Genomic DNA, 18,985 nt, shown 5'->3' on the forward strand with positions numbered 1-18,985 from the left:
TCTGCCAACAGCGCTTGAATAAAGACAATCTAGTTTTGGTGGGGGGGGGTGGGGCGGAAACAGAGGTCTGTCCATGACTTATTATATTTTACAACATTTTGGTTTCTGGACCAAATTATTTGCACCGATCAAAGTATGAGAATTACCATCCATCAGTTAAAATAAATCCTGTTCAATATAAAAAGTGCAAGTCTACAATCATGACACTCTAGGCTGGTGAAAAGTATTTTTACTCTCCTGTCTTTATTAATACAATAGAATCTAGTTATAGTATTGATCTGGTAAGGTCCCTGTGCGATCAATAGGTCAGAAGGTGACAATCAACAGGCCACGGAATTCAGGAGGAAGATTAGATACTGTTCCTGAGGTCTGAATGAAACAATGTATGAGACCAAAGATGATGAGGTCAGACGAAGAGTGGGTGAGGGAGGGGCAGCTCAGGGTCATTCTTGCAGGCAGAAAAATGTTGCTACCATTGATATTGCAATTTAATGTGTACAGGGTGCAGAATTGCCCAATAGTTAAATGCAGATGATATCTTGATATCAAGTCGCATTTTTCTCAGTTAAGAGAAAACTGCAATACAGTAAACTAAATATTTTAAAAACTAATCTATGGCTTAGTTTTGGCACAAAACCAAAAAAACTGCAAGCAATTACACTAGATTTAAATGGGAAGGATGTTGCAAGGCTGCACAAACAATAAAACTTACCATTTTTTTTTAATCCTTTCAGGAACATACATTTCCAGAATGTACAAGTATCTAATACAATCATACATACTGTAAAATTATCCTTCACTTAAAACACAGGTAGCTTAACTTAAAATTATTTACAGGAGTAGTACATTAAAAAAAACTGTACAGAAAAACAGAAAATAACAGCAACTACAAGAATTGACTTAATGGAAGCAAAACAATTCACTTACCTTATTGGCAACACTGCTGATTTTTAAGGACTGTGACTTAGAATAAGAATCGTCTGAGCCAACCTGCATCATGTTATTTGTGGTCACATCTCTGAACTGTTGAAAGCTCTTGAAATCATTAGGTTCCAACAAACTCTTCTTTATCGAAGAGTTAGCTGGCAAGCTAACTTGTGCTTGTTCACTTAAATGATTCTTTGTTTGTTCCTCTGCGAACAAGGCAGAATGTCGAGGATTTGGAGGACATTGAGATTTATACAAAAGTAGGTCATGCTCAGCAGATAGCATATCATCTCGGTCTTTGTGTTGTGATGGTCCAGATACTTTGGTCTTGCATTTACTCTTTTTATTGGAATATGAACCCAAATTAAGTGAGCAAATCTTATCTTGAAGACCATCATCTGAATATGTGTTGGTGTTTGAACTTTGCATCTTTTCTTTTGGTGCCCATTGGTAATAATCTGTCATCTCAGAATCCACATAACTGTTCTCATCCAATTTAGATGTTCCCTCTTCCAAAAATCTGAAAAATCAAAAGTTAGGAATGTTTTTGCTTAGTTCAGTGACCTTAGAATTCTGGAAATTTGCAGCACAGAATGAGGCCATTTGGCCCATGATGTCTGTGCCGACGGACAAAAAGAAGCTATCCAGGCTAATCCTACTTTCCAGCTCTTGGGGGCTGATTTTCATCAAGGCCTCAGCCTGCCCAAGTGCCGCCGAGGTACCGGATGGTACTTTGGGCGGGATATTCAAGGCTGAGGTCCCTCAAAGGTCGGCAAATCAACGACATATGCCGCCAATCTGGGCAGCAGCGGGCGGGAGGTCTCATTCTCAGCGGCAAGGTGCTTGCCACCAAAGTGCTGCCGAGGATGGAGTCGGGCCCACTGAGGGTCTAAGAGCTGAAAAAAAATCAACACTAAAAAATAAAAAAATTATATGAAGACCTCCAGGGCACCCCATACAGGTATGTCGCTGTTGACATTTTTTTTTAATGTTCACCTATCTTTTTTTCAGGTTCTTCCTACTTATCGTCGTGGACAGACCAGCCTCCAAGCCAGCAGTCCACCCCTGTTCTGGCGCCGACTCCCATCCACAGGAATCTGGGATCTCGGTGGGCAGGAGCCCAGTTGCGCCACTCACTGACATCAGCGGGCAGTTCCCAGCGGCTCTCCCCTCCCACCTGCTCCAGTCCAATTGGAATGTGGCACTGGGCGGATCAAGAAGAGCAATGTCGGCAACAGCGGGCAGTGATTGATGAATTTCTGCCCCTTGATCTATAGTCTTGTAGGTTACAGCACTTCAAGTGTATATCCAAATACTTTTTAAATGTGATGAGGGTTTCTGCCTCTACCACCCTTTCAGGCAGTGAACTGAGACACCCACCACCTCTGGGTGAAAAATTTTCTCAAGTCCTGTCCAATCCTTCTACCAATTACTTTAAATCTATGCCCCCTGCTTATTGACCTCACTGCTTAGGGAAATGGGTCCTTCCTATCCACTCTATCTGGGCCCCTTAAAATTTTATACACCTCAATCGAGTCTCTTCTCAGCCTCCTCTGTTCCAAAGAAAACAAACCCAGCCGATCCAATCTTTCATTATAGATCAAATTCTCCAGTCCTGGCAACATCCTTGTAAATCACCTCTGTACCCTCTCTAGTGCAATCGTATCTTTAGTCACGCATCATTTCAAAGAATAACTTGAAGTGTAGACAATTAATTTCAATTTACCTCCCCAGCTAAAGAAAAAATAAAATATATTTACATACATCTCAAAGTCTTTTGGATATGAATTACTTTTGAAAAGTAGTGACTGCTGTAATGTAGATAGTATCTACTAAATGTTAGCTTAAAATATTTTTTCCAGGCCACACTAGAGTGGAAGAGTGCTGGCTTCCCAATAAAAGGAGCTCAAACTTGAATATAGGAGCTGTCTGCCAACTTGAAATTGCAGCAGCTTCAAATAAAGGACCCCCATAACATTTGTGAAATACCTTTCATTACAGCCAACAAGAATATCTACACGACCTTAACCTTCCAATTAAAGGATGGCACTTGAAGCCAAGTGGGATAACTTTCTTGGGGAAGGCAAGGAAAGATGGGTGTTAGAAACCAAATATAATATTCTTTTTTGGTATTTACCAAAGAGGTGCCAAAGGAGAATGTAACATTATTTTCCGCATTTAGATATCCAGGTATAGCATTGAAAATGCATAGGAATTATTCTACTCATTATCAACTAGTCTAGCTCGATTATTCTTTATACTTCTCAACCAAATTTAAACTAATTTCCCTATCACTCTTTTTAGAAAGTTTCTGATGATTTCCACATTGATGGTTAAGGTAAGGAGTTGTGGAATTCGTAGTGAACAATGTCACTTGTTCGATAGCCAGATCAAAAATAAGAAACAGAGAATAGTCATAAGGGGAAGCTCTAAGACTGAAAGCAGTTATGGATTTCCCAGGGCATTGTTCACGGTAAGTCAAATGATATGCTGTTTTGCAATAGATACATGATACCACGTAACTTATAATCTATTTTTCTGCTAAGGTGGTGCCTATCCATTTATGGTCACAAGATTGAATTGTGAATTAATACATCCTGAAGTCAGTAAGACATCCAAGACATGATCTGTGAGCTGCTACCCAGCCAATGAGGCCTCCGAATAGTACCCCAGTATGAATCTCCACCTACAGGAAAGGACAAGATGAGGGGGGGGAAATATTACATCTCCCTTGCAGAAGGCACAGTCAATGGGGTAGAAATTGGTTTGTGCCAGCGTGAACTGAGCACAGGAAACGATCCCTTCACCGGAATAGGTAGGGCTGGGGCCCAATTGATATTTGGCCTCGGGCCTCGTTTTAATATGACCAGCAAGATCTGTGGACACCTACTGCTGCAATGCCGTTAGTGGCCGTCAGTTACTTCCTTGGTGGATGGGGCGGGGAAGGGTGATCGGGTGCAAGGGCTGGCAGCAGCCTGCAGTCGTACTAAGAAGGTGGAGAAGCACACCTGCTCTGTTTGGTTCCACATTAAAAGTTTTTTTTTAATTACCCTTTAACAGCCAATGGTTAAGTGCATGTAGACCACGTACTCGTCTGTTCCATTGAGGCCGAATAAGTTTCTGAAATGAGTCCTAAAACAGGCACTGGGCATTTTAGTCATATGTTGAAGATGCCCAACACTTGTTTCAATCGGACGTCGGGGACACCTCTACAGCACCCAAATTAATGTGACATCAGATATGTTTCTGACACTGTTTGGGCACGGGAGGTTGCACCCGTAAATTGGACCTCTTTTTTTTGCCCGGAAAACGAGCCCAATGAGGTTCAATTTCACTCTTATCGGCTCTTCCAAGTCAGGTACTTTAGCCCTGGCAAGCTCATCTGCACTAAATATAATCTCCCCACCTCCATCTTAAATGGATGTTAATCACAACCATTACATTTTAAAATGGATACTACTAATGCGGACACTTATTCTTTTAGCAGGAGTTGAGTGTTACAATTTCTGTGATTAATGCGCAAGTGAAAGTTGCAAATGTTGGAGGGATTTTTATTTGTGAATCACCTACATTCATCATTTCTGGTTCCTATCTGAATACAAGGCCTCATCATATGCAGTCAAACTACTGAGAGTAGATCAATATGGCATCTCAGGTTGCTTCATTACAATAAGTTAGATTTGCTTTTCTTTGTCCCTTTTTCCTTATGGCAAAAGGTTGACAAGAATTCACGAGTTCAGTATTTTTCCATACATTCCGCCAAACTTGATGACAAAAAATAAATACCACAGCACAGATTTTCAGCTGCATTTTGCTGAATATATGCTTTGGGCCATCTGGATATTATAGACTAGCTACCCCACCAGTCAGTGAATTAAGCGAGACAATATGGTTCTTCCAGATAGACATGTTCACCATGACACAATTTAAAATAAGTAAAAGCTCAACAGTACTTGTCTTAATCTCTGCCATAGAATAGAATCATAGAATGGTTATAGCAGAGAAGGAGGCCATTAAGCCCAATCGAGCCCGTGCCGGCTCTCTGCAAGAGCACTTCAGCTAGTCCCACTCCCCCGCCCTTTTCCTATAGCCATGCAAAAAAGATATTTCGGCAGGTACTTATCAATTCCCTTTTGAAAGCCACAATTGAATCTGCCTCCGCCACCCTTTCAGGCAGTGCATTCCAGATCTTAACCACTCACTGCGTAAAAAAGTTTTTCCTCATTGGTTCTTCTGCCAATCGCCTTATATCTGTGTCCGCTGGAAGGAGCACTTTGAAGATCTCCTCAATCGAGACTCTGCCTTTGACTCGAGTGTTCTCAACTCCATCCCGCAGCATGCAATCCGCCAACACCTCAGTGAGACTCCAACGCTGCAAGAAGTAGGCAAAGCCATAAAACAGCTCAAGAACAACAAGGCTACGGGTGCGGTTGGAATTCCTGATGAGGTGCTAAAATATGGCGGAGAGGCGCTGTTGGAGCGGATACATGACCTCATCTTTCTCATTTGGAGGGAGGAGAGCATGCCGGGGGATCTCAGTGATCGTGACCATTTTTAAAAGGGGGAACAAATCCGACTGCAGCAACTGCAGGGGAATCTCCCTGCTATCAACCACTGGGAAGCTTGTCGCTAGAGTCCTCCTCAACCGTCTTCTCCCTGTGACTGAGGAGCTCCTCCCGGAGTCACAGTGCGGATTTCGTCCCCTACGGGGGACAACAGACATGAACTTTGCAGCACGACAACTGCAGGAAAAATGCAGGGAGCAGCGCCAACCCTTTTACATGGCCTTTTTCGACCTTACAAAGGCCTTTGACACTGTCGACTGTGAGGGCTTATGGAGCGTTCTCCTCCGTTTTGGATGCCCCCAAAAGTTTGTCAATGTCCTTCGCCTGCTCCACGACGACATGCAGGCTGTGACCCTTACCAGTGGATCCATTACAGACCCATTCCACATCCGAACCGGGGTCAAACAGGGCTGCGTCATCGCTCCAACCCTCTTTTCAATCTTCCTCGCTGCCATACTTCACCTCACCGTCAACAAGCTCCCCGCCGGAGTGGAACTAAACTACAGAACCAGTGGGAAGCTGTTTAACCTACGCTGCCTCCAGGCCAGGTCCAAGATCACCCAAACCTCTGTCGTTGAACTGCAGTACGCGGACGACGCCTGCGTCTGTGCACATTCGGAGACTGAACTCCAGGATATAGTCAATGTATTCACCGAGGCATATGAAAGCATGGGCCTTACGCTTAACATCCATAAGACAAAGGTCCTACACCAACCTGTCCTCGCCGCACAGCACTGCCCCCCAGTCATCAAGATTCACGGCGCGGCTCTCGATAACGTGGACCACTTCCCATACCTCGGGAGCCTCTTGTCAACAAAGACAGACATTGATGCGGAGATTCACCATTGCCCCCAGTGCGCCAGTGCAGCCTTCGACCGCCTGAGGAAAAGAGTGTTCGAAGACCAAGCCCTCAAACCTACCACCAAGCTCATGGTCTACAGGGCTGTAGTAATACCCGCCCTCCTGTATGGGTCAGAGACATGGACGACTTATAGAAGACACATCAAGTCGCTGGAGATATATCATCAACGATGTCTCTGCAAGATCCTGCAAATCCCCTGGGAGGACAGACGCACCAACATCAGTGTCCTCGCCCAGGCTAACATCCCCAGCATTGAAGCGCTTACCACGCTAGATCAGCTTCGTTGGGCAGGCCACTTAGTTTGCATGCCAGTCACGAGACTCCCTAAACGGAGCTCCAAATGAACCAAAGGTGGGCAGCAGAAACGGTACAAGGGCACCCTCAAAGCCTCCCTGGTGAAGTGCGACATCACCACCGACGCCTGGGAGACCCTGGCCAAAGACTGCCCTAGGTGGAGAGTGCGCATCCGGGAGGGCATTGAGCTCTTCGAATCTTAACGCTGGGAGCGTGAAGAGGTCACGCGCAGGCAGCGGAAGAAGCGTGTGGTAAATCAATGCCACCCCCTCCCCCCCACCCCCGCTCTTCCCCCGACGACTATCTGTCCCACCTGTGACAGTGTCTGTGGCTCTCGTATTGGACTGTTCAGCCACCAAAAAACTCACTTTAGGAGTGGAAGCAAGTCTTCCTCGATTTTCAGGGGCTGCCTATGATGATGATAATTTATCCTCTGGTTCTCAACTTTTCCACTAATGGGAACAGTTTCTCTCTACTCTGACAGGATCCCTTATGATTTTGAACACCTCCATCAAATCTCCTCTCAACCTTCCCTGCTCGAAGGAGAGCAACCCCAGCTTCTCCAGTTTATCCACGTAACTGAAGTCCCTCATCCCTGGATCCATTCTTGTAAATCTTTTCTGCACGCTCTCTAAGGCTTTCACATCCTTCCTAAAGTGCGGTGCCCAGAATTGGACACACTACTCCATTTGAGGCCAAACCAGTGTTTTATAAAGGTTCATCATAACATCCTTGCTTTTGTACTCTCTGCCTCTATTTATGAAGCCCAGTAGCCCGTATGCTTTTTTAACCGCTTTCTCAACCTGCCCTGCCACCTTCAACAATTTGTGCACATATATCCCCAGATCTCTCTATCCATGTACCCCCTTTAGAATTGTACCCTTTAGATTATATTGCCTCTCCTCGTTCTTCCTACCAAAATGTAACACTTTACACTTTTCTGCGTTGTATTTCATTTGCCATACCTTTATAACTTAAATTTTTCCAGACTTGATTATTGTAATACCCTCCATGAACTTCAGCTTGTGTAAAAGTCTGCTGACTGTACCTTATCCACACCAAGTCCCACTCACCCATCCTCTTTCCTCACTAGTCTACATTGGTTTTTGGTCCCCAACACATCAAATTTAAAATTCTCATTTTCAGGTTTAAAATCACATCATGGGCGCACCACTCCCTAACTCTAGTTTTACCCCTTCCTACAACCATCCCTTCTCCACCCGAATTCCTCTAACTGTGGCCTCTCATGCAACTCCTTCCCTTCTCTTCACCACGAATACCTTCAGCTGTCGAGGTCCTTCTGCTCAATTTCCTCCTTTAAGACCCTCCTTAAAACCTGCCTCTTTGACCAGACTTTTGGTCATCCCATTTGGTTTGGCATCCATTTTGCTTTGATTAGGTCGCTGTTAAACACTGTGGGACTTTTCCTATGTTAAACGCACTATATAAATGCAATCAATGTATTAATTTTGAAGTGAATGTCAGAACATGCCAATGTAATGCTGCCCACTTATACTGCCACTATCCACCCAAAAAGAGCCCAACTCACAGACTTATTTTGCAACTGCATTACTCGTTAACAGCAGACTTATTTAGTTGACTATTATGCATTTAATACAATTAAGATTCTTACCCGCTTTTATCATTCTTCATCCACTCATTTGAAAATCCAGTATTTTTCTGAATGGAAGTGGGGAAGAAGTGAACAAAAATTTAAATGGATTCTGGTCAATAACTTAGATTAAATAACTCAATTAAAATATTTGGCATTTTTACAGAAAGTTTAGCTGCATGCACCTGTCAACAGCTAAGAATCTCATGTAAGATCACATGAAAGTTCTTTTGGAAAAAAAAATCTTTGGTTTTTAAAATGTAACTATGTTAAGTTAAACCTTCACTAGCATATTGTGCTACTTTAGTTACAATAATTATCTCCAGAACTCTTTTTTTTCATTGTCTTCTTGTGAGCTGGAGCTTGGATAGTCAACTTGACGTGTGCAATAGAAATATAGTAATTTCAGTCCAAATATGCCACCATGTAGAGATCCAAGTCAGTCTTTAAGCAATTCAGCAATAAAGCATGGGCAGAATTATTGTTACACTGAGCTGAAAACTGCAGTGCACTGGCAGCAGGAAAGAGCCAGGTACCTTTAGCTAGAATTGTGCATCAATTGTCGCCAGTGACTAGGCGAGAGGAAATGAGAGGGGAAAAGCAGGAATGAGAGAAAGAAGAGGGAGAGTGGAGGAATGAGAGGGAGAAATGAAAGCGCGAGACAGAAAGAGTATGAGAGCAAGGTAGAAAGAGGGTAAATGAAAAAGGCGTTGTGGAAGACAGGAAAAGAGAAAAGCACACACACAAACATGCAGTTTTGAGCATGAATTTAAAGGATAGCCAAGGTATGCTTTAGACTTAAGGTTGAAAGTGATGCCTGTTTTTCAAAATTTGTTGCAAAAGCCAGTTTGAAAAATGGTGAGCATAAACTAAAGAATCACTTTCTGTATCACATTTATATCACTGTGGTACAAAAAAACATCAGTATAGAAAAGATTGAGAATTTTTACAAAAAATTATTGTTCCACTGTGTTACAGCAAGAAAATATGTTAAACATAGTACTCTTTTTTGAGGATGCCATTTTTATTTTTGGACAGCATATTACCATCTCATTTTCTCCTTCTGATCTTCCTAGCCTATGCACTTTCAACATCCAACAAATTCCAAGATGTCTAATCTCCATCAGATTGTCTCATCCTTTGCCCTCATTCAATGCCTCGCTACAATGTCTTCACCGCGCCTCCCCCACCCCATTTGAAGTCTTTCCTCTCTGAAGGGAGCTGTTCAGCTAACATCAGCTGCAGCAACATAAGCATTACTTCCTGGATATTAATCAGGAGGCATTCAAATCGGGAAAAATTAGTGCCGTAGGCCAAATATTAAAATTGGAGAGTGTATGGCTGGCTCCCCGTTAATCCATTTTAGCAAGGATCATACTGTGAGGAAGTAGATTATCTGACTAACTCATTTTCCAATTGAACTGATTTTTGACATTAAATCTATCTAAATTATGTTTAGTCTAACTTGCAAGGAAATATTTTAAATACCTTAGTTTTCGCTTCCTTCTTTCTGGCTCCAACTGTTTCATCCTGTCAGAGATATATAAATACAATTCAGTGCACTCTCACTGAATCTGCATCAGCAAGTGTTTTAAAGTTGTACACTGAAAGAGTGCAAACAATTGCAGCCTATTTGGATTTAGCAATGTCCTACTAACAGTAAATGAATGAATGACCATATAACTTGTTTTTGGTAATGTTATTGTAGGGAACAATGATGGCCAGGACACTTGAAGAACTCCTGCTCTTCCGTGAACAGTGCCAAAGGATTTTTTACATCCACCTGAGCAGATAGACGGGCCTCAGTTTAACATTTCATCTAAAAGAAGACACTCAGTTAAATCAATGAGCATTCTCTCAATAATACATTGACATGTCAACCTGCATTATGTGCTCAAGTGAGTAGGGCATGACTCTCAACTGTCTGACGGTGAAGCAAAAGTACTATCAACAAAGCTAAGCCGATTCTATGGAGGGAATATGCGTGCTAATGGAGTCAATTTAAGTTGTTTGCTTGCAATGCAGCGTATCTGACCAAGAGGTCACAAACTATTGATGGGCGTTCTGAAACATTTCTTCAGCTATTTAAACTTTGAGGAAAGTGGAGGAAAGCGAAAAAGAAAAGAAAAAACGGGACTTTACTTGAATGTTCTTGCAATTAAAATACAGCAATGTATTCACTATACCTTCAGTTCACTCTGGTCAGTCTTTTTGTTTGAAGTATCTATTTTAAAAAGAAAAGACTTCATAAGTTTATCAAGCTAATATTGCCCTTGCTTGGTCCATACATCCGAGATGTTAAATATTAAATCTACATTACTTTTCCTTTGGCTTCAGAATGGTATATTTTCATTTAAAATTGACTCACTTTTTTTGTCACACAGCTTTTAAAAAAGGTACTATATAATTCTTACGACAACTATTAAAACATAAGGCTCAGCAATCAAACTCCAGAACAGCTGCTTTTTTCCAGAATCTCATAGGAAATGCATATACAATGCAAGTCTGCCCATTTGTTGAAGTTTTATTCTTGAGGCCAGGAGAAATTACACTTGGCCCATAAAAAAAAACTCTGGTCCACTGTTGGCCCATTCAAGCCCCATTGTTTCAACCTCCCTTTTTTGATGATCTTAAAGTTGTGCCCTTGTGCCACCCTTTCAATGACAACTGGAAACCAGCAATATAATTTTTTATCTTATCATAAACTTCATGCTCTTAATACACTACATCAGGCCAACACTCAGCTTCAGTGAAAAAACAACCAACTTCACAAATCCTAACTGTAACTCATTATCTGTTACCAGCCAAGTGAGCATCCCCTGCACCTCTTCCAAACAGACAGACATATACATAAAATATACACCCATACTAAAGTCTCAGATAACAAATTTGGTTCTCAGATAGTTTGTTGTCTCAAACTGCAAAGATTTTTCCATTAAGGAGACTTTACGACATATCACAGTATTCTCATGAATCAAGTGAGTTCTCGTCTTTAAAAAAAACAGTAAAAGCAGATAGGGTAATGACTATCAACACTAACAGGATTGTTTACATGTGTAACTGCAGTCAACAAGAGCAGACATCGACGACGAGGTCCAATACCCCCTTCAGTTTGCCAGTCAGTGCAACCTTCGGTCGCCTGAGGAAGAGAGTATTTGAAGACCAGGGCCTCAAACCCAGTACAAAGCTCATGGTCTACAGAGCAGTAGTGATACCTGCCCTCCAGAGACATGGTTCAGAGACAGGGACTATGTACAGCAGGCACCTCAAAACACTGGAGAAGTACCACCAACGCTGCCTCTGTAAGATCCTGAAAATCCATTAGCAGGATAGGCGCACTAACATCAGTGTTCTCGCTCAGGCCAACATCCCCAGCATCGAAGCATTGACCACGCTCAATCAGCTCCGTTGGACGGGCCATATCGTCCACATGCCTGACACGAGACTCGGAAAACAAGTGCTCTACTCGGAGCTTCAATACAGCAAGCGAGCCTCAGGTAGGCAGAGGAAACGCTTCAAGGACACCCTCAAAGCCTCCTTGAAAAAGTGCAACATCCCTACCGACACCTGGGCATCCCTGGCCCAAGACCGCTCAAAGTGAAGGAAAAGCATCCAGGAAGGCGCTGAACACCTCGAGTCTGACCGCCAAGAGCAAGCTGAAGCTAAGTGTAGACAGTAGAAGGAGCGCACGGCAACTCAGGCACCCCACCCACCCATTCCTTCAACCACCGTCTGCCCCACATGTGACTGAGACTGTAGGTCCCGCATTAGACTCTTCAGACACCTGAGAACTCATTTTTAGTGTGGAAGCAAGTCATCCTCGACTTCGAGGGACTGCCGAAGACAGAGAACTGCAGTTAAATTGCTCACCAGTTTGTTCCTGGTGCATGTTAGGTAGTTTTCCTGGAGTTTGATGCTTCTTTTCTTTTTTCCTGGCAATCTTCTTCAAGTTAAAACTAAATGAAAGAAATACAATCTATAAGAATTTGGAACATAACTTATAAGGTTTAAAAAAACAATCACTTTCATTAACTATGTATATACTGACTCGGTTGAAGAATTATTGTGGAAATCAAATATTGACAAGTATTGTTTAAAAGCTAATCAGCAGATTAAATCGTTTCACATGTTTATGTATTGTAAAAACAAGTTAAAGAAAAGCTTTAACTCAGCAAAATCACAGAAGACAAGTCCGTAAAATGTATCAGTTATTAGCACTGAAGTTTAGCTGATGGCATTTGCAGTGGAAATGTACTTAAATGAGCAGTATTGTTTATACAATCAAGTTGTATGAATCACATGTTAAGCTCAACTGAGAAACTATATTCAAAGTACAGGAAAAATACTGGCAATGTAAAGATGAAGATATTTTATTTATTTTTTTAAAATCACATAATTGCACAAGATCAAATACAGAAGATTCTAAGTAAATGCTTCCAACAATACCAATACGATCATAAAAAGATTGTCATTTGAAACCTTCACACAGCTGCACTGTGAAGACTATTTTTCCAACTTGAATTCAGTAATGCATAAAGGTAGACATGTGAACTATTAGTTCAACGGTGAAAAACACCCAGCAGTACATTATACTTGGATTGTGTCTGGAATTTGAGTTGTCCAAAAGTAGGAAGTATTGGTGGTTACAAATCAGCACTGGATGGTAGAAAAGTGTTAAGCAATTTAAGGGCGATGAATATGGATTGCATAAATATTTTATATAAAATTGAAACATAAGGGCTTACTTTGGAGGGTGATTTTTCCGATAGATTATTAGTACTAATACACTAAATAAACCTAATGATAATACTTTATTTCTTGGATGTTCTCAGGTTAGGCTGAACAAAATCTTCAACCAGAAATAATAGCCAATATCAAGCACGCACCCACCATGCAGTATCAGTACCTCAATTAAATATTGACATTTCCCGTCTCATAAGTAGGATTTATAAACTCTGATATTTCATTTAAATTAGATTATTACTTGAATATAAAATAGGTATGCTGACAGAAGTTATTTAAAAAATCTCTAAATTGAAGAATATTTATATTATTAATTTTGTTTAGGGAGATATCTGAACTAAAATAAATTGGTAGTCAGTCACTCTGTCCTTAATTATACATTCCAATAACTTCCCCACAACAAAAGTTAGACTAACAGGTCTATAATTTTGTAGTTTCTCCCTCGCCTTTCTTAAATAATGGAGTTACATTTGCAATTTTCCAATCTAAAAAGGGACAATTCCTGAATCGAGAGCGCTTTGGCAGATTATGGTTAAAGCTTCTGAAATCTCCTCACCTACTTCTTTTAAACCCTGGTGTGAAAACCATCAGGTCCTGGGGATTTGTCAGTCTTTAGTGCCATTATTTTTTCTAATACTGTTTTCTTGCTTGCATTAACTTTAGTGAGGTGCAGTCCTTGATTCATTATTAGTTTCCCTGGAATGTCAGGTATATTATTCTGTTCCTCTACAATAAAGACTACCACAAAATAACTATTTAACAAGTCTGCCACTTCCTTATTTGCATTTGTAATATTAACCCCCCCCCCCCCCACCCCCGCGGTTTTGAAAAGGGACCACATTACCCTTGCACTTCCTTACAAATACGAGCAGGGTTCCTAACTGACAACAGTGGCTCACATTAAGTGGACAGAGCCTGCATCTGCATTTTTTAATTCTTGGAATATAGGTAACATTGACAAGCAGCAGCTGCTCATCCCTAGTTGCCCTGAGGGTGTTAAGAGCCAACCACATAATGTGGGGTTGGAGTCAAGTATAGGCCAGACCAGATAGGGACAGCAAGTTTGTTTCCCTGAAGACATTAGTGAACCATTGGATTTTTAAATAACAGCAGCTTTCAGTCATTTTTTTTTAGTGCTAGGCCACAAATTACCAGATTAATTGAATTCAAATTCACAATTATCATGGAGCGATTTGAACTCTGAGTGCTAGCCCAATAGGCAAAGGTACTCTGCATCCACTGGATCTGTATTTTAACATTAACATTAACTTTCGATATGCTATCAAACAGCTGTTTTAGCAGTTAGCTTTCTGAGACATTAAACAATGATAGCTCATCACAGTGCCACCTACAGGCATAACAAGTATTGCAGTTAAATGTTGATGCATTTGTAATGAGTTTTCCCAGAGACGGAATCTGACAGAAATTTTCAGCGGGATTTGAAATGGAATGCTGCAATGCAGATCAGAAATTTGAATACATATTTATATTTTTTGACCAGAAATGTACATTCTTTCTGTATTGAGCATGACAGGAAAGGGGTAATTTCATATTTCATGTCTTGCTATGTCAAGAAAAATGTCTTCTATGAAGGGCTATTAGTCTTGAATAATTGGCAAGTGGCATGAATGGATATTCTGGAGTTTTGCATAATTACCTGTTCAGGTCAGATTGAAATTATGGAGTATTTTCCTTCAGATTACATAAATAGGTTAGATTGGACTTTGCAGCAGGTTTGATGTGCCGACTGCTGTTTCCTCATTTCGCACTTCCTTATGTTCAGAGAACTTAGGCATTGAGACACAGGAAAGCTTTCATTCAGAAAAGACACCATCCCTCCCCGCACAAAAAAAATTATATTATATATGAAAAATAGCATCAAAATACTGATGAGCATTTTAAAATGAAGAATTTCCTGACGAATTGTATGAATTATCTTAATGTTTTTCTATAAACATGACAAGCATCTTGTATTTACAGAAAAGTATCAAGTGAATTCATACATTTATAAACCAAGTGAAAATAAATAAAACTGCAACAAGTTATCACTGAATGTACCTGCTAGCAGACTGCTTAGTTGCTGGATTCTGGCCAGTTTTATTTTCTTTTAACTTTGAACTTTCAATCTGCAACAGATGTGGAAAGAACATGTGAAGCAATCTATTAGTTTATTCTTCTTGCAAAGTTGACAATTCCACATTTTTTATCCAGACATATCCAGACCCCGTCGCAGACATGCAAGTTTTTCATCGATATGTTTTCTGCTTCCATTCAAAAAGCTGGAAATCGGGGAGCTGCAGGCACTCGTTCGTTATAAGGGGGGAGAGAGACAGACAGACAGACAGAGACAGAGAGAGAAAATAATTTTTTTTCATGCGTTATACCACCCATCGCGTATAGTGGGCAAATCGCGTACAAATGAATGTGCCCACTATAAGCTGCGGGGATGGCAATAAAACATTTTTGGGAGAAGGATTATCAATAATAAGAGTGTCTACTATCCATCTTACTCTTTTCAGCTAGCTTGATAAAAGCCTTTTTTTTCATTGTAAAAATTCAAATTTGACTTCATTTCTCGCAGTAACTGCTCCACAACTGAAAATATTAAATGCCTCTTTGCAGCATTTATGTGTATGTAAACTTAAAATATAACTTACTGTCTTTTGCCGAGAGTCCTGAAAAATGTCCACTTTCCAGATGCACCCCATGCAGTCTGGGGTAAGACAGTCTAAACCTAGAATTTCCTGCAACAGTTTTTACAAAGAGAATAATTTTTAAAAGTAGAAAAATATGTACCATGCATTTGTTTCAATCATGATATTACAACAGGAAAGAAGAATATCTTCAATATATTAGAGCTGAAGGAACCTGCATAGTCTGTCTCACTGCCAGTCACAAACTTAGTGAAACAGACTGCAGGTTAGATCTGGTGCTGTTAAGATACCCAGAGGTCATTTTAATCATTCTCTTGTTTTAAGTTGAAAATCTTTGTATGAAAAATATATTGCATTTTAGTCCCAATACTCTTTAAAAAAAAATATTGCAAGAAATATTACAATACTAACTTTTTCCACTTTATCTTGGAGCTCTTTAATTTTGCAGCGTTTCCAGCAGTATAAATGGTACTCAATATGGCAATCATAGCTGCAGTGTACTCGAACAAACCCCTGTAAATACAGAAAGGCGGACCTTTGGTTCTATGACCTATATAAACACTGGGGAAAGACTAAAATAACTGAATTTAAATGTGACTATGAAAAAAGTAATCCGGAATAAAATACTGGACTATGTCAATTATAGAAACAATCCAAACATATCAGCAGTGTAGAATGTTGAAACAAACAGAGAGAGAGTTCAGCTGTTCTAATCCTCTTGGTTCCAACCCACAGTCCATAACTTGGCTGTAAATTGTAGGCAGGTGGTGTGGGAAATGAATAATTCAAACAGACACAGAAGATACTCTGAGGTTGGGGATAAGGCTCATTGTTGACATGCTGCAGCAGGGAGTCTTAGCCAGCATCTAATTTGGGCCGATATTGCACGACAGGAATGCTGGATGCCAAAAGTGGAAAAACAATGTTTCATGCCTTACCTTGATAAGCTCAAAAAAACTACAAACGGCCCCAGTAGATAAACACATTGTATAGTATGGTAATGAACCACATCATCCTTGATGTGTGCTCAGTGAGCTGGAAGCACCATAATTGGGACTTAGCCTGAATGTTCCATGTCTGAAGGGCTGGGCAAAATCAGCGATGGTTGCTGCTCCTGATCAATTTCCAGTTACCCCTTCCGTAAAGTGTGCTTGTGCAGACATCAGGTGAGGTCAGGGCTACATTCAGCTGTGATCGCCTCTATGGCTGAGCAACGTTGCTTACATATGAAGAATGGTCATTTTGACAAGGTACTAGAGGACTGGTAGCATCTAAGGAAGAGTAAAGCTGTAGGAGCTGCTGCATTTATCAGGGGAAGAAAAAAGTTGTATAGAAGAAAATAAAATGCTATTTTGCCAAATTTGTTATATCCTCTATTTCAAACTTCAAGACAGCTGAAGAAAAGATACAAATCTTGGATTTTCATTGAAGATTATCAGATCTGTTTCTGAAGTTGGCACAGGATTCTCTTTCCCTCAATAAAAATGACACATAATGACATTGCTCCACCTGCATTCTACATAGAGGAAGAATGATGCAACTGTGTCAAACTTCATCTGGAATTGAAAACTAGTCTCTCTCAGATTGAATCCAAACAGTGAGCATCTGCTTTCAGATACCAAAACTTCCAATTTATTGGGTTCAAAATTGGCCTGAAGATTTTTGGTACACTCACCCGAGGTGCGCCACTTTTGTCTGCCTCCAAGCGCGCCGAAAATCTTCCTCCCGACTTTGGCCGCTGTCCGGCCTCTCTTCGGTGGTGGCGTAGCGTGGCCAGTGGATTGGGGGCGGAGCCAGCGTCCCGGCGCTGAAAACAGTGCCGGGACATCTGCACATGTACGTTAAGAATGTGTGCGCATGCGCAGTAGCTCCTCACCCCCAGCGCACCCTGCAGCCTGTAAGAGGGACCCGATGCTCACAGTTGCCGCCCTATCCCTGGCCGAGTGGTCTCGGGTCGTCCCACCCCTATCCCTGGCCGAGTGGTCAGATGAAGGTAGGATTTCTATTTTTTATTTGTTTTTTGATGGCTAATTACTTTTTGTGCTTTGTTTAGTGCTTTGTAAATCTTGGTGCTTTAGAATGTACCTCCGTGCGCTGATTTCTTAACTCTCCACAAGGATTTTCTGTGCAGCCACAAGTGGCCACATACGCTGGCCTAAGTTAGTTTGGAGCAACTATTAGCTGTCCAAAGTGGCTTAAATGTCTAAAACTAACGAAAGTGGCTGGTAACGTCCCCTTTTGAAAAAAAAACTAAACTAAAAAAAATCCTAATTAACTCACTTACACTGGCGCAAATTGAATGTGCAAAATGGGGATTTTTAAGATACTCCAGAAAAATCAAGTTGCTTCAAAAAAAAACGGAGCAATTCCTGGGCTCATTATAACTACAAAACATGAACAAATCTAAGTTAATATTTTAGAGTTATCTAGCGAGTATTGCTCCTTTTAATAACATTGGGAAGGTGGTTTTATATTTTAAATTTTTCTGTTACAAATCCTACAATATAGCAAAGCCAATACAACCCAATGCTGTTTAATACACTAATTCATCTGAAATTCTGCCCATCAGGGACAGATTTAACCGTCAATATTTCACCCTGGTGTTGCATTGCTTAAAATATTCTCTCCAGATATAACCCAGCTTAGAGGACGAGAATTTGTAATTGTACTGTTTGGCTTTTAGACAGTTCAAATGGATATAAATTTATTGCATACACACGCAAACTGCATATAAATCAAATAATCCTACCTTAAAGTCGGGATCGGATCTATAAATGTCACGTTTTTTGTTGTGGGTGTAACAGAACTGATAATGGCAGAGAGCATCAGGCCGTGGTTGGCACAAACACTCTTTAAGAAGGGAATTCAACAGCTCCTAGATTAAAATAAAGTGCAATAATTCAGAACAGAAAATTAAAAAGCAAATTAAACTAATTGCTGTAAGCTTTGAGCTCCGCAAGTACCCGGTTATAAAATAGAGATTTCTGCTTAAAGGCCTTTTATTGCAGCTTTGTTTTACTTTGACTCGCAACAGAGTAAGATTTCCTGATGCACAAGTGATTTCTGCAGACAGTCAGGGCTCTTGCAAAGAGAAGGAATGTGGCAATGCTGGGAAGTACTTCCTATGCTAAGTACACCACTGTGAACAGAATCTGCTTTTTAACAAAACAAATATTCTATTTTTTTTTGCAGATACTTGCCAAATCGCCTCATCCCTGCGAGGATGAGGCGATTTGGCATTCCAGACAGCTCTTTTGAAATCAATGGGCCCTGAAAGCTGATCTGGAGCTGTTCTACCTTGGAACAGCACACTTACACTGAGGAATGC

At 40.9% G+C, this 18,985-nt stretch overlaps 1 protein-coding gene across 7 annotated transcripts in view; it reads right to left on the bottom strand.

Annotated features, from left to right (window-relative positions):
* LOC139276434 (uncharacterized) overlaps window positions 1-18,985 on the bottom strand; it is a 133,093-nt gene that overhangs the window by 26,691 nt on the left and 87,417 nt on the right. For 6 of the 7 annotated variants that reach the window (XM_070894421.1, XM_070894418.1, XM_070894419.1 and 3 more), the window contains 9 exons: window positions 18,407-18,532; window positions 16,069-16,170; window positions 15,661-15,747; window positions 15,062-15,129; window positions 12,131-12,216; window positions 10,447-10,484; window positions 9,749-9,790; window positions 8,282-8,328; window positions 928-1,447 (listed from right to left, as the gene is read on the bottom strand). In XM_070894421.1, the coding sequence (XP_070750522.1) occupies window positions 928-1,447; window positions 8,282-8,328; window positions 9,749-9,790; window positions 10,447-10,484; window positions 12,131-12,216; window positions 15,062-15,129; window positions 15,661-15,747; window positions 16,069-16,170; window positions 18,407-18,532 (1,116 nt within the window). The remainder of the gene's footprint in view (window positions 1-927; window positions 1,448-8,281; window positions 8,329-9,748; window positions 9,791-10,446; window positions 10,485-12,130; window positions 12,217-15,061; window positions 15,130-15,660; window positions 15,748-16,068; window positions 16,171-18,406; window positions 18,533-18,985) is intronic. The other variant, XM_070894422.1, reaches the window with a different exon arrangement.

This window comes from Pristiophorus japonicus, chromosome 11, assembly GCF_044704955.1.
Source record: "Pristiophorus japonicus isolate sPriJap1 chromosome 11, sPriJap1.hap1, whole genome shotgun sequence".
Lineage (NCBI taxonomy): Eukaryota > Metazoa > Chordata > Chondrichthyes > Pristiophoridae > Pristiophorus > Pristiophorus japonicus.